Source organism: Buteo buteo, chromosome 3 (genome assembly GCF_964188355.1).
Source record: "Buteo buteo chromosome 3, bButBut1.hap1.1, whole genome shotgun sequence".
NCBI lineage: Eukaryota > Metazoa > Chordata > Aves > Accipitriformes > Accipitridae > Buteo > Buteo buteo.
This window is the reverse complement of record NC_134173.1, coordinates 39,020,909-39,045,691: the sequence shown is the minus strand read 5'-3', so window position 1 is coordinate 39,045,691 and position 24,783 is coordinate 39,020,909. Positions and strand designations below refer to the sequence as shown.

The 24,783-nt window shown below is 38.4% G+C and overlaps 1 protein-coding gene across 2 annotated transcripts in view; it reads right to left on the bottom strand.

The window, feature by feature from the left end:
* NKAIN3 (sodium/potassium transporting ATPase interacting 3) overlaps nt 1-24,783 on the bottom strand; it is a 380,358-nt gene that overhangs the window by 177,656 nt on the left and 177,919 nt on the right. For both annotated transcript variants that reach the window (XM_075023355.1, XM_075023356.1), the window contains exons 2-3: nt 17,956-18,093; nt 8,479-8,559 (exon numbers count right to left, since the gene is read on the bottom strand). In XM_075023355.1, the coding sequence (XP_074879456.1) occupies nt 8,479-8,559; nt 17,956-18,093 (219 nt within the window). The remainder of the gene's footprint in view (nt 1-8,478; nt 8,560-17,955; nt 18,094-24,783) is intronic.

The following is a 24,783-nucleotide window of genomic DNA, read 5'->3' as shown; positions in this document are numbered from 1 at the left end:
AATGAACTCAAACAAATATGAATGTGATGTTTGTATTAATAAGTTTGCCTGTGTAGCACTTAGCTAACCATATATATCACACCCATCATTCCCAAAGCCAATCAACTGTAGATATTAAATGGATTATTAAAAATAGCCATAGAAATATCATCTCAGTTTTTAAATCAAAGATGATGATGGTAGCCTCCACTCCAAATATCAACCTCCGTATTTAGCATCAAGGCGTTATAAAAGAACACCAATTCTGTTTGAAAAAACATATTTTAATGGTGCTGATTGTAGATAATATTATGAACCACTGTAAATGTCACCTGAAAGGATATGAAATTCAATTTTTGCACCATCTGGAATGTACTTCTGATTAAGTTGTTCAGCAATGTGATCGTATCACCTAAACAAACTAATTAACATCAGAATGACACATTCTGCAGTTTTGGTGGCATTTATCTGTGTCCCATTTGTTCCACATAATTTTTTTTTACAGAATGACCTTATGCTCAAATTGTGCCACCAACCTAGCTGCATGTTAATTTTCCTTCCAAGAGTAGGCATATATTTCATTAAAACTTACGTGATGCTACAGCTTTACACAGTAGAGTGAAACAGACTGAATAACAAATTACTTTGGTTACGTGAAATCTGGAACATCAAAAAACAACCACAAAGCCTCTTCTGCTAAAATAGAAGTCTCTGAGGCTAGTTCATTGTTGAAAATTTTTAATTGGAGGAATGTACACTGATTTAAATATTAGAATACTAACAGATTAATACTTTTCTGCTCTTTAATTTGCCCTTTTTTTTTTTCTTTCCTTAAGAGAGCATGTATTAAGTCATCTTCTTAAGCACTCTGCAGGCAGCATTCCTTTAGTTTTATTTTCAAATGGCAAGCATGAATGTGTAGTTATTCCTTTTTTTGGTTGAGAAATGTAAATTGCAAATAAAAAGACAATGCATTTTTCCATAGATTCACCATTTTGAATTCACAGTTCATGGCTATCATTTTCTAACTTTTCATGGAAACAGTCATTGTATTCTAAACAGAAGCTACCACAGCAGCTTCTGCTCCTGCACATATTGATGTCAGCCTAACACAACATCAAAAAATACTGTTTGCAAATACCATTGAATGGCATACCACCAGCACGCTGAATCTATGATTAACAATACCTAATACCAGCCAAGGCCAGAGCTATTATTCTGAAGCACTGAATTGTTGTTTCTTTTCAATATTACACTGCATAACTTCACAGTAAATTGGTTTCCAGGTTTATTACCAAAGTAATTAAAAATGCAAAAGGTTGCTGTTTGAACAGAACATTATGGAAAAGTATTAAATACAATTGAACCTGGAGATTATTTCTCTTTATGGTCAAAGAGCAGCAGGATGGGAGGAGCAACTTGCATAAGGAAGGTTCTATTAGAAGTTCATATTTTAGCAAAACACATTTCAGTGGAACCTCTATTGTAGGAAAGGGCACAAGAATAACAAAAAGGAGGCAACTGGTTCTAAAAACTTGTTTGTTTAGTTTGGGGTTTGTTTTGTTTTTTTAAAAAAACAACCACAAACCTTTTACTTCCGAGATCTGGTTTAAAGAAAGAGTAAATGCCAAGCATTAAAACTTATATTGGGGTTGTTTTTGTTTGCCTTTATATTAGTTTAGTTTGATTTACTTAAATGGTGTTTAATTAGCACTCCTCCTTTTCCATGTCAGAGAAGATACTGGAAGTTTACTTTTCAAACAAAAGTTGTTTAAACCCTTTTGGAATAATAAAGTTGCAGAAGGAGGAGGCAGCAGAGGGTCCAAACCTCAAAGAAATGAAAACAATCTTTTCATCAGGTTTAATTTCTGCAAGTTGAATTTTACTAATGCACACTATGAAGAGATTATGTTTAACTACTGCTATAAAACTAGTCATTTTTAATGTCTAGAAATTGCAGAATGTCTAGAATTACAGTACATCTACTGCTTTAGCATGATCCATTATTGTGCATATCACAGCTAGTAGCAGCTGATGGCATCAGCTGAAGCAAATGGACATACAGTAGTGGGGATAATAAGAAGGTAATGGGTATGTAGTGTCCCAAGGCCCAAGAGAGATGCTGACCAAGAGCAACTGATATGAATCTGAGGTGTGTGGGAAGAAATTCTCAGCTGAGTTGGACGTGAATGTATGCACCATGTCCAACAGTGAAGAAACATACTATTATCACTCTCACATTGTCCTCACTGAAGGATGTGTTGCTGTGAAAGGCAATGATTTGTGTTCAATTAAAAATCCATCAGCAGAACAGAAAGCACATGAGTCTTACCTGTAACAGATGTCTAATCTCTATCAGGAGTGAACTGCAATGACAGCATTGCCTCCCACTTGGGTGTCACACAGCTGAACACCAAAAGCCCACCTGCGCACGCTCAAGAACTGACATCAGCCACCTCGGAGCCTCCACTGGGGTTCCCTGTTTTCCGTGTCACTACACACCTGCTGGGGAAAAAAGCCAGAGACACCCCAAGCTCCCCAGCTGGAATGCCACTCCTCCCGAAGTTAACGACACTCTGATAATGACATCTTTGATTAAAGACGAGGTTTTGAGTCTTCAACTTGTACTCACTTTTTCATTTTTAACACTCCTACCCTAAACCATCCACAGACACTATCTTGGGTTTTTATCTTGACAGAGGCTTATTTCTACAGATTAAAAATAGCAGGGCAGAAGAGTTACCTAGATCACCCCTCACTGATACTCCTTTACTTCATTCTTCAAATTATCCAGTGACGAAGCTTTGTAACAGCTTTAGATCCTATTCAGTGCCTTTACTATTAAAAAGCTTCTCCTGACCTCCAACCAAATCTTCTTTGACACACGCTCAGCAAATTATTTCTTGCCCTTCTTCCCAGTGGATATGAAAAAACCTGATCACTTTCCTCCACATAAAATCACTTACATGTGAGTAGACGTACTATGATCTACCTTCAGTCTTCTGCTTAGATTAAGGAAGTCCTTTACCCTCCACCTGCTGATTTTCCATGCAGGTTTTACAGACGCTGCCAACTTTGTCCACAAGCTTTTGGAATGGGCTATTCCATAGAGTTACTTATGATGTTAATTACACCAAAATAATTAACTCTGTTTTCTCACTTACATCAGCACAAGTTAGAATGAGGATCACTTTTTCTTTCATATTGTTAGCCTGAATTCAAGCAACGCTTATGCTCTCATTTCACATTAAAAAAAACCAACACAAAAACTCCCAGAAAAACCACAAGCCCCAGCATATACCTTTACATCTCTATTAATTACAAAATAGCATTGGTTTTGAGTTCAACTTACTCTATTTGAGGTGATTAGATATAATTGCACAACAATTAAGGATTGACTGACATGCACCAGATGGAATAAATTGGATTCCAGAGGTAGCCAGGATAAAGTCCACATAATTAGCCCCCATTCTGATGTACAATATTCTGTTTAGAAAAAGAGTACTAGGTTTCCATTCCCACAGCGTTTTACTAAGTAATTTATTAGTCCATTTTGTCCTCAGATGGAATAAATCATTAATTTTAACAGAGTTATAATCCTATACTCCAACCACAGATCCATGTAAGAATTCAGCCTATAGTTCTGTCTCCAGCTTAATAAAGTTGGCTGGGAGCTCTACAGACTTTGAACTTCTATTGATAAAAGTAAATATTACTAGAAAAAAATATGTGAAAAGACATTGTTTTATTAATTAACATACACAAAATTTACTTTGACTTCAGGGAAAAGGTTAATGAAGCTAGTGTCACAGGCACATTAGAGAGTTCATATTCACCTACATTCAATACCTAAAATTAAGGACCAGATAATAAACATGACCTGTTTTAGCAGTAGTTTTCTACTGAATATACGAGTGTTTGTCATGCAAATCCTTGGCCAAAAGCAATAAAAGAGTCAGTTGACAGAGAGCTCAACCTTGAGAGCTAAACTTAAAGTAATCCTGAATGAGGCAAAGTTCATGCTCAAGAAGCATGGCACAGAAAAACTGCAGAACAAGCAAAAACATCACAGAAAAAGAGAGCTCATCAACGTTGCCCAGATGCTGAGGTAAGGTATATCAAAAACCAGGAAAGGAGTATACAGTACTGGAACGCTGCTATACATTTACTGAATAAAGGCATTAACACATGCAAATAAATGTCACTAACTCAAAATAAAACAAGTGGTAGAAAAGTGCTCTATCAAAAAGTATCAGTTAGATTAGCAAATGATAAATACAAATAAACACAGCTATTTTCATACTGGATCTGAAATACTGGAGGGATATAAATGATAGAAATATTAACTGTACATACTAAACAAATGAAGTCTCCTTTGTACAGAAGTACTTAAAGAACATATTGCTGGGGGTGGAGGGCTGGCTTATACAAGTTAAAAGTTCTCTTGTCCATATTTAAGAAGAACATACAATACTTCAAAGTAACAGCTTCTGGTATTGTATGAGGTAAGATAGAATCAATGTTTATTTTCAAATGCTCCTTAATGAAATTTTTTTTGCCTCTTATTCCTTGAGATTTGTGTTTATGTCTATAAGTTTTGAATTGTCCATACTCTCAAATGTGGCAATTAGAACACATTTTCATTTCAAGACAGAGAATAAGATCCAAACAACTAGTGAGCTCATGTATGGATGTAGCAATCTGTCATCCTTCAGCAGAGGATTAAAAGGTCATGTTACAATAGCGGCTTTGTTTCTCTCCTACAGAGTGGTTAACAGTAAAACTTATGCTTTCAATTTCATAAAAGTGGTAAATGAAAAATACAGGCAAATTTCATTCTTCATACAGGCAGTTTTTTTCATTGCTAAAATCAGAAATGAAAAAAAGAATGCAAAAACCTGAGTTAACAGAAACAAAAAAGATTTATATATTTATTTCTAATCAAATAGTTTCTTTAGCCCTGCAAAAAGCATTAAAATTTTTTTGCACATCTGTAATACATGTGAAAAAGGAGCTTGACTTATTTGCTGTTTATAAAGTAGTAAAAGAGGAAACCTTTACTCATTAGCTTTCTGCTTACAACACACAGCTGTGGGAGAGCCAGGTTTATTTCCTTTTCACACCCGAGAAGACTTGAATCCCTATCATCTTATTCCCAGGAGATTGCCCTAATTACCATACTGTAGTTATTGGGGAGTGCTTCCACAGAAAGCTCGTCTGTGAAGGTTTCCCTCTTTGTATAAAATAATATGATATTTATTGGAGCAGGGACTGAGACCCAAGTGAATTCCTTGATGACAAGCCTACAGCCATGTATACAGTCTTTCAGTTCCCAGCTTACCCCTCCCCACCAGCTTCCTCCACTCAAGTCTACCAGTTTGGCCCTCCAGATTATTAAAAACAAACTTTGGTGGGAATTTGGCTATGTTTGAAATTGCCTTTTTTTTTTTCAAATTACTTTAAAACATGAAAAATGTTTTCAACTAAAAATATACTTCCCATGTCACTCTTGTGAAGAAACGTCATGCTTTTCTGAAAGAATGGAAAGGATGAAGTCACATACATCATGTTTGACACCGGGAGGATAGGTGGCAGAGGTTTCCATCACTCCTTATCAAGAAAAGTTTAAAGATCTTGGTGTACTAGATCCATAAACTTTAAACTAAATATCAGGCTGATCCTTTTAAAAAAAAAATTAAAAAATCAGTTTACCAGGAAAATCTTAACATTATGCATTATAATTGAAGGAAAAATGTTTCCTTCAAACTCTCACAGCAAAGAACAGGTGTAAGTTACCTAAATTCTTATTCAAATTTTCTGTTAACATTAGTAGAACTTCTTGGCAGCATTAAACAGAGAATATTCAAAGGAGATCTTCCCTTCCACCACAAGACTAAGAGCTGAGCAAAATTTCAGTGGTGGGGGGTTTCTATTAGGACATTTGAAAAGTCTGGTCTGTCCACATTGTATGCATACTCCATGTGAAGATAGAATTAAAATTGCCATTTAATATTGCACCAAGTTATATTTTCTAATAGTATTCATAACTGAAGACCTAATAAATTCACAGGACTCCAAGCAACAGCTAACTCTGGTTCTGGTTAGAGCAAATATAAACATGATAGTGCTTAAAAACATACAGACCCACAGAAATCAGTCAGCTGCCAGACAGCATCATAATGTTCCCTGATAGTATATCAATAGAATTTAAAAGTTAGAATCAATCTGCATTCATTTCAGAAACAAAATCTTTTTTTAAAATGGAAAACTAGAACAATAGCAAGAAAAAAGTTGAATATTCCCTGCCAAGAATTCAATGCTGAGAAAATAGCCATCCTTGAAAAGCTTCTGATGGCGTTTGATTTGCCAGCGACACTAATGTACCTTGGTGACAGCACATTTCTATCATGCCTGACAACACAGGAGCATATTCATGGAAAGCAATGATGACATTTTTAAGCTAGCACCTTGAGTAAAACGTGGGTCCCAGTTAAGTCAGTGTCAAATACCCATCAATGTGTAAATACCCAGGATTTTACGCATATGGTGCAAAAAGACCTCAGTTTCTGGATGACTGCATCATCCCTAGCATGGTTTTCAGAAACAGCATTAAACAAACGCCAAATTCCACGGTTTACTGAACAAAATTCTTGATTCTATCATTACTAGCTTGGTCCTGATACTGTTGCCTTTGATGTAATCTATATAAGAGCAGTTAACTTCCATGGAAATAATTTTGTGTCTACCATTTTGTTGAGAAACTACTTTTCAAATGTTGTAATTATAAACCACAAGATAAAAATGCCACCAAAATTCTGAGATTAACTGAAGTGCATACTAATAAAAGGCATTTTCCTCAACTGTTGAGTAATATTTGTGCTGCTATTTCTCTGCATTGTGATTTGTCATATATGTTAAGTATGAAGACCTAAAAATGAAACACAGTGGTGAAACTGGAAGATACAAGATTTCAATTCATACCTGCTGGTTTATAATCCCCTTACACTAAAGGTACGATGAGAATCCTTTGCAATCAAGGGAAAGACAACTCAAATTTTCACAAACTCAGGGGCCAGACTAAAAGTTTTGCTTCACTTCCTAGGCACTTAGATAAAACCACTAGTTATCCATAAAAATATAATAGGCACTATAAAAACAGTCATCATCCAACTGATTGAAAAAAATACAAACTCCGTGTATAATGAAAATGAACAATTACTTTGGGCATTCATCACTTCCATGTGTTGCTCTTCTGTTCATCTAATAGATTTTTAAGTCAGAACATACCAATACAATCATTTATTTTGATCATCTATGAAGTGCACTAATTTCCTCATCAAGCCTATGACTTCTGGTGAACTACATCATATCTGGAGAAAAAATAAACTGTTGTAGCTTTTCACTATGGAATTTTATCACCATAGGAATCTATCACTGAAAGCTTTAATTTTAATGGAATTTTTACTGAGTAAATTAAATTTTATTTCTTATTAAATCAGTTTCACCACTTTTCTGTTTGTTGTTAGCCAAAAGCAAGGAGTTTTAATGCTGAACCCAAAAAAGTATGCAGTTCGCAAATGCTCCCATCTGAACTGAGTGGAGTTCACAACTCTAAAAACATTGCATGAATTAACAGTGATGTAGTTCATACCACTAAGTCTACAATCAGTAATGGGGACCTTTATTATATTAATACTACCAGGATCAGCATGCACTATGGACATACTGTGCCTGGAATCATTCAAGTATGAGTGTGTTAAACAAAGATCAATATCATCTATGTCCAACAGGAGAATGAAAAGCAGCAGATGTTGTATGGAACTCACTGTAGATACAATGCTAAATATAACCTACGCTAACCTAAGTGCTACCTTGTACAAAAGCAACATGTATCTCGATACTTCCGGCAAACATTTCTCTTCTAATCAGAGGTTTGAATAAGCAATCAGTGACCTAGAGGACTGAGTGTCATGTAAAGGAAAGTTTTATTCAGATGTGAAAAAAAAGTCATCCTTTGCCATTTGTTCTTTTCTAAAGAATTAACATTCTTACTATGAGACCAATTTGCTCAACAAGTTGTTACATTAACCTTCTTAGTAACTTTCTTTAGCTGCTTTCAAAGCAGTCTCAGAAATTCAGATATACTTTTCATACATGCTTGAAAATTCAACCAAAATGACATTGTTTTTCAACAATCAAAAAGAACCTCAAATTTTCCACTGAATAACCTTACCTCCCCCCTTCCACCTCCCCTCCAGGATGGTACTTCAGGAGGCACCTGTAATTCAGATTCATTGCATTTATGTACTTCAAACCCGTGACTATTTACTATCATCAGAGAAGTTCAAACACTGGAGTTCTCATCGGAGGGGAAATCTGAAGATCAAATTGTATGTTCAAACAACCACATTTTTCTTCTATGGTTCCAGCCTTCTAAAATCTGAGAGTCCTGCTGTTAAAACACCCTCCCATAAACCTGAAGAAGGATAAGTGACCTACCTTCGAAAGTCCGCCTACTTCCAAATAGAAGCAGATAATGAAAACATTCCAGGTGACCCACAGGGCAGTCCACACCGTGTACTAAACACAAAGCCGGATGAAAGCAAAAAGACAGAAAAATAAAATGTGAAGATGAAAAGACTTTATACTGAGCAGATCAATAATAAAAAGCCTGATATCAATAAGCATTGTTCTTCTGGGAACAGCCAAGTGCAGAGAGTTCAGAAAAGGAGGTGTCCCTGCAGAAGTCCCCTAAGAACCATAGGAAATTACAAATCCAATATTCATTGCTGCTCTGAATAAACACCAATAAAAGATATTTCTTCTTTACAGTTTTACACTATCCTACTGATACCAATTAAGTCCAAAATGCTGACTTAAACACTGTTTTTGGGGCAACTGTGAGTCATTTGTAAATCATGATTTAGCTCTGTTAAAGGAGATTCCAGAATAGTAAAATAATTTAAATAAGCAAATATTATTAAAATAATATTTAAATATTATGAAGAAAGACACAAGAAAAAAACACCACCAAATAAAACAGAAGATCTATTGATCTGATAATTTGGATTTAAAAAAAAAAAACCCAAACAGGTGAAGGGTAAAGCTGGTCTCTTAAGACTCTTTCAGGAAGAGATATTTTAATTACATGAAAAATAGCTCACTACTTCTCCAGTCCTCATGGCCATGAACCTGATTCTACAATGCACCCTTAACAGGTGAACATACCCATATCTCTTCTGGGTTCTCCAGCATCCTACCCTAGTGCAAGACTGAACTCATACTTCACCAACAGCATGAATGGGAGATTAATTTGTGTACTTTAAATCATCTTTCGTATTTTAATTGTCAGCATAATTGACTGACACTATTTCCTCACAGATGCACTGTTTACCTATATAGAACTGCAAACTATGTCCAATTAACTCTCCAAGCAGTACCCCTCAGAAGCATTTCTGTCTGAGGGGCTAGGTGCATGCTCAGCCACACTGGAGCTACACCCACCTGAAAAATGCAATGAGCAGCAGCCCTGCCACTTTACATTTATGCGCTTATAACCTTCACAGTGGAGAACTGCTGCTAAGTGCCTTCGCCAGTCTAATTAGCTGTGACCAGGTGAGGCTAATATGCTATTGTTTTGCTTCAATATACTCAGTAAAGCTCAACAACCTAATCTACAATATGCTAGATCCCATTTCCATTGGACGGGTGCCATCAGCTTGGCTTTCTTGGGCAGTTTTGGGCTATGTTCCCCTCTTCCTTCCCCTCCCTGTGATGTACAATGAAAGGTTCAGGTGAAGAGGGTTGAATTTTTCCCCACTTTGATTACACCCACATGCATACAGTCATTTCTGTACACCAAACAGGATAACTGCTTTAATTTAATTTCTTATGGTGTACTTTGGCAGTTTGGAGATGGCTACGGCATAAGAAGTAGGTCATTAATAAACAAAATGAGAGTAACACTCCTGGGCCGTTTCTTCTTGCTTACAGAGAAGGGCAGTGTGGCAACTGAAGGCTGGGTTATTATAAAATAGACAAAGCTGCTGTGGTCTGTGAGCAGTATAAGGTCTGTACTACTAACAAGATTAACTCAAAAGAGGATATCACATTCTACCACACTTGCTGACTCTGTAGTAACTCATCATAAGCTCCTGATTTTCCAGCGTAGGTCCTCAGAATATTAGGTGCAGAGTGTCCAAAATTAATGAACACTTAATACAAGCACAGCTGCTCATAGAAAACAGATTTCAGAATATTCAGAATTCCCCTATTTAAGAAAGAATTTTTTTATCTATCCATGAATTAAATCTGTCATCACAACAACAGGAAACCTATTCGATCTGCCAGGCCAAGCCAAATCTGTTACTGGCCTCATTCTGTCCCACGGGCACCAGTGACAACTCCGAACCACACAGGCAAAAACTGTCTGAACATGCTTTCCCAGGCCAAGCTACTCTGTTTTACACAGTCAGGACCTGTTTCATTCCTTATCCACTGTGAAGATTACTGAAAGAGAAGTGCAGGTCCAAAGCAGGTGTGCACCTTGAAACCCAGCTGCTGTGTATGGAGAGGCTCTTCCTGCACTATCACTGAACTGCAGGAATATAAATTTAAGCTCCATTTACTTTAAGAACATAATAATTAGATATTCAGTAATTACTACTATATAATTTTTAAAAGTAAGAAAGTTACAGTCCACATTTGAAAACACCTTTTTGGATATGCAAGTAGCAGAATTTTTTCCTTGTATAGTGTCATAGGTACTTAAGGAAGACTGCATTAAAAGAAAAGTTTTGAGACAGCAAAAGCAAGAAAGCAAAATCAGGAAATGTCAGGATTCTGGTTATATTTGCCATCTATTTTTCTCTTTTGTGAATGTGCAATACAATGCAAACATTAATTAATTCATCATAGGTTTGTTTTTATTTTAAAAGACCCTACCTTACTCAATACATTTTGTGAACAGCTAACTCAATACTTCATTTCTCTTTGTCACTCAGATCCTGCTCTGAGGACAGAATATTAATTTCCTCATGAGGCTTTCTAAGATGCTCATCAATGTAATGTGTGAGTGCTGCACAAACATTAACTAATTTATTTTATGTTATAAAGGAATGATACAGCTCTCAGAATGCGAATGATGTTCTGATACATGCAGAGATTACATTCAGAAGTATTCATACATTATAGGCATCCAACTTGAGATGCTTAAGCCTTCATTTTTCAGAACACTTGGGGTTATACAGTGCTTTATAAGCTCAGTGTTCAGCTCCCTGTGACTGAGCATTCAGCACTTGTGCAAATCAGACCAGAAGGTCTCAAGACAAGAACCCAGAACGCAAAGGGAAAACAAAGCATGTGAGAAGTTTGTTTTAAGTAACTTGCTTTGTGTCAAAAAAGCTTTCGGTAGTTGAGAGCAGAGATAAAACTCAGCTACCCGGAGCAGGCTTTACAACAAAAGCAATCCTTTTATTCTTGCTGTCACGTGCCTCATTCTTCCCATGTCTTCTGTTTTCTGCAAATCAAGTTTAGCTACTATCACCAGAAAACTGCCAAATGTCTGTCCTTTCTACTCCAACTGAGGTGCCCCTCCAAAAAAAATTGTTACGCATCCACACAGTTCAAAACTGCAAATATATAGAAGGATCACATTAGGATTGCAGAGGAGGACTTTAATAACAGCTTTTCTTAATTTTTGAGTGTTTCTTCCTGAAAAATTTGTAATACTTTCTGAACATTATGTATGTAAATTTACATGTATATGCCATCAAGGTTTAAAAAACCCCAAACCGTAACAACATTCCATTATGTGGCATCATGCTAACACCTGCTTGGGTTGCTACGAGATGCTTAACTTTCAGATCCATTACAAAGACCTCTCCTCTGAGCTGGCAGAGAAACTGCCTGCAGCCCCGGGTTGTCACCCGTTCTGTGAAGGGACAACAGGCAGGGGAAGGTGTCACACACGCTGGCAGACATTTGCTGTCGGAGGAGGAGCGGTTAGGGTCTGAAGCATCAGGTTCACACTGAAGCTCGGAGTTCATTTCCCTCCCAAGGCACCTCACCTAACCCATTCCATGACCTGACCTGCCATTCAACCTCTCCCGCCCTGTGTCCTGAGCATTACCCTGATAGTCCAGCTGTGCCTGCTCCTTCTTACTCTCCCACACCCAGGGATTCCTGCCCCAGTTCTTTGGCCTGCCACATTCAGTCCCTCCAGGCTCAGCTGGTCTCATCACAACCCTCACCATATCTGGCATGAAGAAGGAATTTTCCACACAGGTTGAAGCAATAAGAAGAGTTGGGTTTTTTACTTTATACCCCATATGATGTTCTACATAAAAATCACCTGGACATTTTCACCTAACAGATTCCTTCTGCTAGAAGGACCTAGGATACTGGTGATAATCTTTGCTGATTTCTCTCTGTGATGCACTGTATACTTTCTTGCTTTTGGTGCTTTGCACTAAGGATTGTATACTATGTGGTGTGAGGAAGCATTTGGAGCCTTATGAGTTATGTGGAGAGAGTACTCCCTAAACCTTTCTGGTTAAATGTCTATTAAATTATTGTTCAACCCAGCAGGTTCCTTTCAGATCCCCTTTCTTAATGCCAGCCTCTCTACAACAGTGATATTTCTATACCTCTTTTGACTCTACAGGTCATATTGAAACTAATGCAGAGATACCTTTCATATACCAGTGAAATACGACCATTTCTAGAGTTGAATCATTGGTATTAGATGGACACAATGTCACAAAAAGAAAGGGTTAAGGAAAAATGCAAAGGATGGCTTCTTAAACTGAAAGGTAAAAGAGAAAAGGGAAATTTCTAAGTTTGAATATTAGAAGGATTGTGGGATACATTTAGCTTTAATGAATAAACTATCTCAAGTGTATAGTTAATTTGAAGTGCAGCACCTCCTCTGACAGTGTCTTGGCATTAGGGGAAATAAATGTTGGCTCAGGGATACTTCAAAGGAAAGGCAGCAACTACTGAGTCATCAGATTGTCCCCCTGTAATACCTGGCTGTGCCTCAGAGGCATCAGTACTTACAGAGCCCTATTAAGTCATATTTGTGAAAGACGACAAGGAAAGTGGCATAAATCAACGTGATGGAACAGTAACAACTCAGGACTTACCAGGAAGGATATTCAAGGAGTAATTTTGGATGCCTAATATTTCACACGTGTTTTGAGTGTCTGTATAACATTTGCTTGAATACTGTGTAAAGTATCCTGTATAGCCTTTCTTCTGTTTTGGTTTTTTTTGTTGTTGTTGTTTTTTGTTTGTTTGTTTTAAGAAACTGCATCCCAGCTTTTCAGGTGTACACATTGCCTATATATCATATTATTTAATGCAATAAATTAAGGCAAGTAAAACAGAGATTTCCACCTTATATTCCTCCTATTTAAGTGTATTATTTTCATCTCTCACTGTTCATTAACACATTTGTATTCAGCTTTGGGCCAGGTTTCTGCCATTTTAGCTACATGACTCATCATTCAGAAGGCTTTTGAAGTCCCATATCAGAAGTAGGAGAGGGGAAAAAACCCCAGCTTTAACAAGTATCTTGTCATCATCTTTAATCAATTTTAACAGCCTGAAAATCTTGCTGGTGATAGCAAGTTCTGTTAAGAAAGGAAAAGCATGCACAGGGAAATGAATCACAGCAGAGCTCTGGAGCTGCGTGACAGGTGTGTTACAGCATAGTTAGAACTGAAATGTAGCTGGTTTTTCCTCTTTGCAAATGTTTGGGTAAGTTTCAAATGAGCTAATATGGGAAAATTAGGAATCAGCTCTGCACTTTTATGTCTCCTGGGAACCTTGTACTGATTTAATTCAGCCACAAAATATTCCAGCAGTGAAAATAGCATATCCGCTTAGTGACAGGACAAATTGTTCACAAGAATTGATCTAGATTACTAATTAATACAAAAACTATTAGAAATAATTATTGAATTTAAACTAATTAGGACACTTGGAGTTAATGCTGTTGCTCCCTCTCTCTCTCTGTGTTTTCTAAGCTCTGAGGCCTCAGAATTTTACCTATGAGCAAGTGACATTCCAGATTTATTTCAGAATCACCATCCTTATAGTCCTGTATCTGAAGGACTGTAGCCAGAGAACATGAGCCACTATCTTTATCTATTTGGAATGACAATTGTATTCGACAGAGATTCTTCATGACTCAGTCATTAAGTGGCACCTCTTAGAGGGTGGGGCATATTTTTGGCAGAAAGCTCTCAGACCAAATTTTATATCACTCAAACTATGAAACAAACCTTAATTCTTTATTCAGACTTTTAATCTACAATGGCTATGCTTATGCTGCTGTCAAAGAAAAGACTGCAGCTTATGTAGTCATTAAATGCTAGTGACAAATTAGCTAGCCTGGGTTCAGTGACAGTGGAAGAGTTAGAAGCATCCAACTGCTTTTGTGTTTATCCAGCTTCTATCACAGCCCTTACTGAGCTCCTTGGCTTCTAGGTACCTGGACCAAAAGCCTGCTCAATTGTGCCTGCAGAACTAGTCTCATATTTGACTGCAGTATAGATGTGCTTCAAGTTATGGCCCTACATATAATACATTTATTCACTTACTTTCCCATTCCTGCCGTATGTTAAATTTGAGGGGAGAGAACATGACATATGCTGCAAAGGGTGGCAAAGTGAAAGCTTTTGTGTAACTTCTCTTGTCAGGGAAACCTTCAGGCACAGCCTTCATTGCACAAAAGATAAGATAGATTAAAGAAGTTCTCTTAAGGTCAGACCAAGGACCCTAGAGCTGGTCAGCTTAAGTCAAGATCCCTACCAGAGTACAACAGAATATTATGGGGACAATTTGCACCCACGTGTGCCAGATCAATTTTGCGTAGACAGTTTACAGAAGCAAACTGTTGTATCTGACACGATTCTTTCTTTACTTAATTTTTTTTTATTCCAATGGGATCATCTGCAGTAGCAAAGCTGATTTCCAGGGAAGTCTTAAGGAAAAGACAATGGATGCTAAGCATACTTTTCTTCAAGCATTTGGTTACTTTTCCGGTTAAACTGGATTTAGCTTAATCTAAACCGGAGGCTTCAGCAATCAGAGGACATAAAAGCATGAGTCGACATATTTCTTCTGTCAAAGCCACAGTACCAAATTGCTGCTCTAATGTGGGACACCAACCACGAACATATCCAGGGACTTAGATGTGGCTGAAGGTGCAGCTATAGACTCAGAAGCCCATGAAGCTTCTCAATGAATTTGGAGCCCAATTCACCACTCAGAGCCCGGGTAGGAATCTCTCTGCATTGTGTTTAGGTAATACTGAAATTCATGACCCTACTGAAGATTTGCATTAAACAGACTTTATATTTGAAGCCAGCAGTAAAAGTTTACCACTGTAACAGGTGTACTGTGTTTTTAAAGGGTTTCAGAAGCAGGGAGGCAGTCTATGTCTTTCCTTGGGAGAGGTGCCTTTGGATTCCCTTTTGCCTTAGCAAAGACAGCCTGGAGCTGGCACTGGTAGGGGTCTGCTGTCTGTACCACTGACTCCTCTAGGGCTTCTGAGGACAGTTGGCAAAGCCCAGCTGCAGATGGGACAGCCCTAGGAAGCATGGCTTCTGGGGAGCATGTGTTAGGTAAAGCCTGGAACATCCTCAGGCTATAGCTCAACGAGCACTTTAAGCCGGTGTAACCCTGCACTGCTGCAGAAAGACTCCATGCGCTTTTCCCCTTCCTCTGGCTACTTGCTCCCATTTGCCTTCTCGCACCTCCTCCCTTCTGCTGGAACATGCGAAACAGGGCAGAGAGCTGACCCACACTTAAAAACACTGGAAAAGAAAATGGTTGCTTTTCAGCAGGATCTGTTCTGGTTTGATAGTTTATCAAGTCACTGAACTGACGTTTGTGCTGGTGCAAATGAAGGAACAGCACAGGGACTAAAGGTAGCAGCTGAGCAAAGGGAGGATTATTGTTATGCTGGCTTGAGGTATTCAATGAATTCAGCCTGAGGGTGAAGTTAGACAAGAGGCTGAGCTGACAAGTTTGCAGCTAGCAACAAGGGAAGTCTTGCATCTCCTCCTTTCCCCTCCGCCTCCGCGCTGCTGTTCATAACCACACAGTCCCAATGCCTGCCTTGTGCTGGCCCTGGCACCCACTGGGAACCTCACAGACTGGATTCAGCTCACCAATCTGGCAAAAAACTCTCCACTTTTTGCTAGGTTGGTTTTCTGACAGCTTAGGAGTGGAATGGGCTTACTGAAGGGTCCAGTTAACTGCTGCCAGAATTGGTGGAGAGGGTTTAGAGGAGTATTCGGCCAGGGAGAAGAGCAGTGAGAATAGGGAGGTATGCAAGCCACCCCCTTCTGCTGGTGTTGAGCTGTAAGGCTGGTTCCAGACAACTTGTGTACTTTCACTCTTCAGACTTCAGGGTTTGCTCAAACTATTCCTGCTTCACTGGGAACCTTACATTAGTAAGGATAGAAGCTGCTCTGAAGTATTGATCTTCCCAAGTAGTGAGTATTTGCACCTACTATAGCATGAGATTGTAAATATATGCTTAAAGTTAAATCAGAATGTGAGTTCAGTTAAATCTGAGGATAAAGTATCTTCTTGAGGTGCTTCTTTCTTTAATTATGAGTTTTTCTACCTCTAATTTAATACAACTTTAATATAGTCTAAAATGTTCATTTACACTGGAAAAGACACAGAAACAGTTAACATCTGTTGTGTTTCATTTGAAAACTAAAGCACAGCTTCCACCATTGAACAACAGTGCTGAACCTGAGGGGCAAGAGATTCTGTGGTGTTGCACTTCAGACATGAATTTCCTACATAATTTTACAGATGCTTACCCTCACTTGCTTCCAATGTCTTATGTATGAAATGGAGAACATGAAGCAGAAAGGTGAGTCATCAATATATGGATGTATATACACTGCTGCCGAGTTCTCCAACCACAGGTAACGTATAAAAGCGCTATTATTTACATCAATCCATTTTCAATTACTTATAGTCTGCTTGTGAAGCTTAGCTAATGTGAGTATAAAGAAACTTGGGTGCACTTTCTGTTCAATTTTTCTTTTACGACATGACAAAGAATTACAGGATTCCAGGCTTGACTAGAAAAGATGAAGCTTTTTAAGTATTTGTTTAATGAGTTTTCCTCAGTAGACATTTATTTCAGTCTTTTGTGACAAAAAAACCAAACCAAGCAACTTTAGACTTAAAATCCATTACTGAAAACACAACTGAAATATTCCAGATACAGACACTGCCAGGTAAAGACATAATATTCATCCATTCAGGAGAGACTATGGAGGAGGCAAGGGGATATTTTTTGTTGGCAGTTTCCTTCACAGCTTTGAAAGTTTTTTTATTCCTGGCTATGTTGAGAACATGGGGAAAAAATCTGTGAAGCTTCATTACAAACATCAGAGATAATTTACAACAATGTAGGGTCAAGACCATAAATACAGGTTTTGGCAAAGTTAGATGCGAGAAGGAAATTTCTTTGGAACCCATGAGTCACAGGACCAAAGGAATTTCTACAATCCTTGCTTCTCCCTGTTTAAAAGGACTTGACCATTACTTTTTTTTTTTTAAATGGCCATTGCTGTCTGTTGTCTGCTTGTCTGTTGCAAAGAGAACAACAATTTGTATTTCTTTTCTTCACTTGTGCATAGTCTAATTGTAGATGTTCCCATGACCCATCTAGGTATTTCATTCTTTAAAGAATCTTACTAAGAACTTGTGTCACAGTCATAATTTCAGCAGTACTTTTTCTAGGTTACCCATTCTTGATAGGTTCCGAAATCTCAGAAATGCCACTCAGTAGTCCTAAATTTGCAAAAAGACATGGAGACCTCTAAAGTTTCTACAGAAATACCATCTGGTGTTTTGAAACCAAGAAAATTCTGCTTTGTAATATGACAGGTTTTAAAACCAATTGCAAAAAAATAATAGATAATAAATGAGACTTACCACGACTATATATCGAGGCCTAAACTGGATGGTTCCAAACAAACCCAAAATGACAACTATTATTTGTAGGAAATTGCCAAGGATAGGAGCCCATTGGAAACCAAGGAAGTCAAAGATCTGTCTCTCTAATGCTGCCAGCTGTAAGAAAACACATAAACAGAACATCCACTGTTTAATTATGGGTGAGACAGAACACCTGATATTTTATTATTTGCACCAGGCTTCACCAGAGAAAAATACAGCAAAATTCTGAAACTACGGTTCCTGGGTGTAGCCTTTGTCAGCATTATCAGTACACTGGTATCTGAAGATAGCTACTAGTCAACATGCAGATCTTCTAATGAAAAAGCACTTGGAAAAACTTTCAGAAAATATTTGTAAAACCTTCTTATAATACAAAAATACCTCTACAAACCAAATGAAGATAAGCTTTATTTTATTCTTGTATGCTGGAAACTCTAAGGCTTGCCAATATTTACTTAAATACAAAATTTGTCTTAAACAGACACTCATGTAGATTGAGCAAAGCCATGTGAACCTTGCTATTGTTACTGAAGTTATCACCATGCTCCCTCCCTCCCTTATGTCCTTGTTTTCTTAGATTTAATCTCAACTACACCTGAGCGCAAGTTCCTCAATCTGTTCCTAAAGGAGAGAGATTTTGGCTGAAAGGGGTAGAGCAGGCTCTGAAGAGTCCCAGATGTGGCTGTTGGGTATATTCCTGGGAGTTCTCTAATGCCGGAATTACGGAAGACTGCTGGGACCTCCTCACTACCTGAGGCATGGAGGTAGGCTCAGGCAGTGAAAGGCTGTAGAAAATGTTGGAAGACCTTGGAGTAAGCTGCTTCAAAACAACAGCCAAATGAGCTATCTGCATTCTGCCAAAACCTGCTAGGTTACTTTGGGCAAGTGCAAATCAGAAAGACACGGTGGCAGCCTAATGGCTCTCTTCCCACTGTCCTCATGGCATTTCAAGGGTGGATTTAGTTGGGTGTGGAAATGGAGGAAGCTAAGAAGTATCAACCTTTATCCTTGCATCAGCATGTGGTTCTTAGGTAATTCTGCATTTTGAACGTTAAGTGAAAAAGAAGAAAATAAAAAAGCCAGATTAAAATTCTTCTGCAAACACATCTGCTACTCATAGACAATCCAGTCTATTGTTCTAAAGATACTAAAATCAACTTTCTCAGCAGCACACTTGTTGAAGCTTAAACTTGGTTCAATATTTTTCCAGCTGTAGCAAGACATTTACGATTAGCTAAACAGAATCCTACTGAGAAACAACTGAGTTTCTGTGCTTACTAGAATTTATTACACATCTACTTGATTTTACTACATTGTTACAAACCCTAAAATTTACTGAATTATGCACTTAAAATATTTATAACTGAAACAGATGGAGTAAGCATGGCCCTATGAATACCAGCAAAAGTATTATCTTAGGTGGGTATTTCACATAAAATATTTCATTTTACACATAATGGCCAGATTCAATCCTCACCTACAAGATGCAACCAGGTGTCACTAAGAGTAGAATCCATCTTTTCTGTACAAAAATAATCCCCTACACCAGTCATGAAAACCACATTCTCTGCTGGGGTTAATAAATATGATAAATCTAAACAATTAAATGAACAAAGGTTGAATCATCAACTTGGTGCAGCTCCTCTGCAGTCAGTGAAGTTACATTGACTTTTGTCAGCTAAACAACTGGCCCAGTATATATAAATGAAAAATTATCACACAGCAGACAATGTTAAAATGATATTATCCTCTTGGACATGTAAGATGTTCCTGTCTTAGCAGAAATTATCCTTTTTGTGCTGTAGGTAAGGGAGAATCTCAGAGGGAACACCACTCCCACGTAGGTGAAGCTGTTGGCTCATGTGGCATTAGCTATCATCTACCTTGCTTTTGTCACACTCTGCCCTCTCTTCTTTTAATTCATTGTCCATCTGGATCAATAATTTGGTTTTTTTTCCCTAGATATGGAAAAGAAATAGAAAAGTTAATGACCGAATCTAGAAAGTGACATATTTACATGGACCTCAGATGGAATTTCAGTGCTTAACAGTGTGGCTGTCACCTTCCTGTAAGTATGTAGATGTTCCAACTGGCACACAACAACAGTGACCCCAATGTCGTTTCACCTTGTAGTAGACTCACGAGAATCACAATAATGGCCTAGTTGGGACTTCACTAGGGACACCTCAGAGTCACTTGCTTTTTCTACCACTCCCTAATGTGCTCCCTCAGGCAATTCAGGTGACCTCGCATTTGGGAATAACCCTGCCTGTAGCTTCTCTAAACCACAGGATACCTCACACAGTACAGTACAAGGGTGCCCCAAATCCCATGGTAGAGATGGTAGAGAGTTTCAAAAACTCTTTGGCACAGGCAGAACTCACAGTTTATGGTATTAGCAACAACGTACCAAGAATCCTGTCCTGTGTCACACAGGAAGACATTTCTGACATTCATGACCAGAGCCAGACTGTTTCATTCACACCACACAAGTGGAGATCTTCCAGGGTCAGCAAGGCACCTAAATAATTCACAGACTACCATTCTTCAGAGACAATGTGTCTTCTTCCCAGAGCCCCAAAATTACCAAGTGAGCAGAGGATGGAGCTGCCAAATCAGACTAGAATCCACTTATCAGCCACCTCTCCCCTGACATTCATTGAAACTCTCTTGTAGCCTAGGTCTTCACCTGCACCAGTAAATGGAGTGTGTCCTGTAATGCTCCCAGCACTGAAGGCAGCTGGCTTAGGATTGCCTCCAGTAAAGTGTCCTTGGCTCTGAAACAGGGCAGCTGTGTGCAAACTACATACCTACCTACTCAAAATGGTCTCTGGGCATGGGTGAACTGTCTGGGAAGACCACTGGTCACAATGAGCCTGGTTAATATAACAGTGGACTCTAACAGCTCACTATCACCCACAGTGGCATGCTACTACCTGGCTTCTTCCCCAGGCACATGTGAATTCGCTGGTGTAGCGAGCACAGGGCTTGGCCAGAGTGGGTATTGAGGAAATTCATGTCACACAGATGGATCGCTGCAAGAGATGGCTGCCCTTAGACATTTTATGCAGTGTTATAACACCTAGAGCTGTCTGAAAGACAAAAGCCTACAGCACAGGCTGAATGAAGCTTTTAGTATGTGTCCCTTGTTAAACTGGTCTTTAGGAGCAATTTTCAGAGCCACATCAATCAGCACCTTAAATGCCTGAAAGAATAGTATTGCAACGTCAACAAACACAGCCACTGCACTTTGCCAACAGACCTGTGTTAACAGGCTTGGTACTCAGCTCATGCCTAAACTGGTTCAAATATAAAGTTTGCCTTCATGTGTACCTCCTTGATATTTGCCAAGCAAGCTCTGAGCACATCTAGCAGGACTGGGCTCCCACAAAATAGCAGAGTGGCCACAAGTATCTTCCCAAAGATGATTGTACAAATGTGCACATGCACCGTAGATTGACACACACATATAAAAAATAATTAGTCTTTTTATGAATCACTGTGGTAAAGGCACCCATCACAAACAGAGAGAAATAAGGTGCAGTTTCCCCTCCTGCTGCCTACCGAGGTATCCATTCCTCTCCTCGTACCTCCTATCTATTAGGATACCAAGGGGGAGAGCTTCTCCTTAAAGCTGTGTCTCTGATGAAAAAAAGAAAAATTTGTATTTAGTGAGTCAAAAAGAGAGCACAAGCAGAAGCGTGAGTCTACAGCTTACTTCTTATGGGACTTATCTGGGATTGGGAGAGTTGCTTGTATTTCTTGCCTGCAGGGCTTGCTTTTTATTTTTATATACAGTGACAGCATGTAAACCACCGAAGGAGTCCTGGGAGCAGGACACCAAACATACAGCACCATTCCTTCCCGACTAACAAGTGCTTTCACCATCGGGCTATGCAGTCGGACTTTCCTGTGCAGCTAAGTCTCATTTATTTTGCTCTTGTCGCCAACACAGAGTAATTTGTCTCATCCCTAAAGCCCACAGAATACATTAGCCGGGGAAAAAATCTAAAGAAAAGAAAGAGATAGGAGGCATGTCTATCCTGCTCAAATTGCTACTCTCTTCTAAATTATAAAACCTTCTTCCACACAGCACAGATAGAATTTAAAAACCTAATAGTTCATGATAATGGCAGAGGAAACTTATTAAGTTCTGTTTTCTTTATACCATGAGCAATATGCACTGAACAGAGAATGCATGTAAGTGCTGCTGTTCTTATGTCTAGTATTTCACCCAACAGAGTCCCCAAGCAGAGGTGAACACCACAGACTTTTAGCTCTGTGAAAATGAATAAATGCAGTCCCTAACCCAGTCTGTGACTTAGGTATTCACTGCACAGACATCATCAGAATAAAGGGAGGGCAATGGGTAGCTGTGCACAATTACAGGCTGTTTTTACACAGATATGAAAAGACAGTATTATCTGTGTTTGCACAGATCCAAAACCTCAGTAGCCACAAGTGGCCACCAAACTAATCTATGCCATGTGATGCAGTTGGAAAGGAGCAGACACTGTGGCAGATAGTTTCACTTGGAGTTATGTGCATGTGAGTACTTTGAAATGTTTCACCAAAAACATTTTGATGATACAGAGGCTGTTTTTCTCAACAAGAAATTTTCCCAAGAGAATTTCTGCTTTCATCACCATTTTCAGATTCTTCTGAAAACAGTCAAAAAACCTGAACCCTGAAGGCAAGGCAGAGGTTCCCAAAATTAGCTGCCTCAACTTCTCCCATTGCTAGAAGACAGATAGCAACTTAGTAGGGCAGAAGTGCTTGAGGCTGGAGAAACGGGGTCTGCTCGACGTGACTGAGGTCCTCTGGGGGTTTACTGTCATATCACTTTCCTAACAAGCACATGTTGGGAGAGGCTGGCACCTCCACTACTCAGGATAACTGAGACAACAATGTTTGGGAGTGTCCATTGTAAACTGTTGTTTAATACTGTGTTTTAATGATTAACATAAAAGCAGAATGAAAACCCAAACCTTTCTTGCAAGTAAAAGAGGAGGGTTTCAGTTTTGGCAAATTAAATACTGGGGGTCTGTTTTTAGTGAAACCTATGTGCAGTTGTGTGACAAATTTTCATGAGAACTTATAAAAATCTATCAAAGTTGATAGGAAATAACATTTTCTTATGATAACAACACTTGGACAAGGAAACATAATATTTCTTATTACTGCTGCCAAGGGAGAGCTTCGTTATTTAGTCATCATCAGCACCGACAATCTTGTAATGTAAAGTGCACAACTCGGGAGACTAGGACCAGCAGCAAAATGCTCTAGTGGGACTATATCAGATCACTTAATGAAGATGTGCCACATTTGTCTTGTTCTTTTACCTCTTTGTTTCACCAAGTCTGTCAAACATTCCCCACATCCCTCTTTCTGCAAAGTGCAAGGAGAAGGTATTAAGCTGCAAGACTGGGCTGCATTAAGTCACACAGACCGAACTTTCTCTTCTGGCCATGCCCAAGCCCTTCTGTGTTAAGAGCAGCAAAAAGTTCAGGTGAGCTAATCTGTTTGAATTTTGAGCTTCTCCACCTAGATGGATCAACCTGATGTGCAGCACATTTGGAACATCTTGAACATAAGAAATAGGGCAGCTGTAGCCGTAATGCCCCATATGCTGTTTATGGTGAAGGAGTACTAAAATAAAAGGGTGAGGCAGCAATCAGCAATGCTGCATAGGATCTACAGAAAGAAATCACCAAGATGGTCCTAGTCAATAGAGAGATCAAAAAAAAAATCTTTGAGAGCAGACTTCAACAAATGCCCCTTACGGAGTAAACCCCTCCTCTAAATGCTCAGGTCCTATTATACTTGAAAATACATATCAGAAGCTGTCTGAGAGTGATGACACACCACAGCAGAGTTACAGAGTCAACTTTTCAAAATGAGTGTAAAAACTCAATTTTCTCTTCTGTCAGAAACCTCATGGATAACAGCCACTTTTCTATTTTAATGGAAAAGCTTTTATAAATGACATGTTAGTTTGAGATGAACAAATATATCTACATCCATAACAGAAGGAGTTACTGGATCAAGAAGAGGATTCATAATGTAACAGATCATTTTAGACAAGACCTAGAAGTGGCTTGATATAAATATAAAACCAGCTTAATATAAAAATAAAAGGTTAATGATATATAGAAATATCTGCAAATTTGATACCTTATAAATTACTGTGTTTACAAAATTGGGTAAGTATAATCTACTCTGCATTTGATATTAAAAAGTTGCTTCAATTTGTCATGTAAGACAATCCCTAGAAATTATAATAACCACAAAAGTATCCGATTTATATCTAACAAACATGTATTCAAGAAATATAACAGCAATCATAAAATTAAATAATGCAGACCTGTAAAACTATACAGTTTTGAAATCTTTTTAGAAATAAAAACAATTTAAAAACTAGGAAAAAAAAGACAAAAATAATTATGACTTCCCAAATGGACACTGTTTACCCAGCTTTCAAAAATTAAAATAGTATACAAAAAATCGTGAATCCAAAAATTACAGTCCAGAGCATTCACATTCTAAGTTCAAGTCAGGAATTATCTGAAACATTTGAATTATGCATGTAAGACTTAGAGTTGGCTGGTGCTGCTAATAATTATCACAGGAGAAATGCCAGGGCACAGCTCATCATCCATGCTAACTACTGCTCCTAAGGATAAAGATGTTTTCTCCAAAACTCTCTGCTTCATCGTATGGCCATAAATTTAACTGTGGCTTCAGAAAGAGTTTCCTGGACATGAGGAAATGCTGAGGACTGTTGCTCCTTTTACCATTACTACT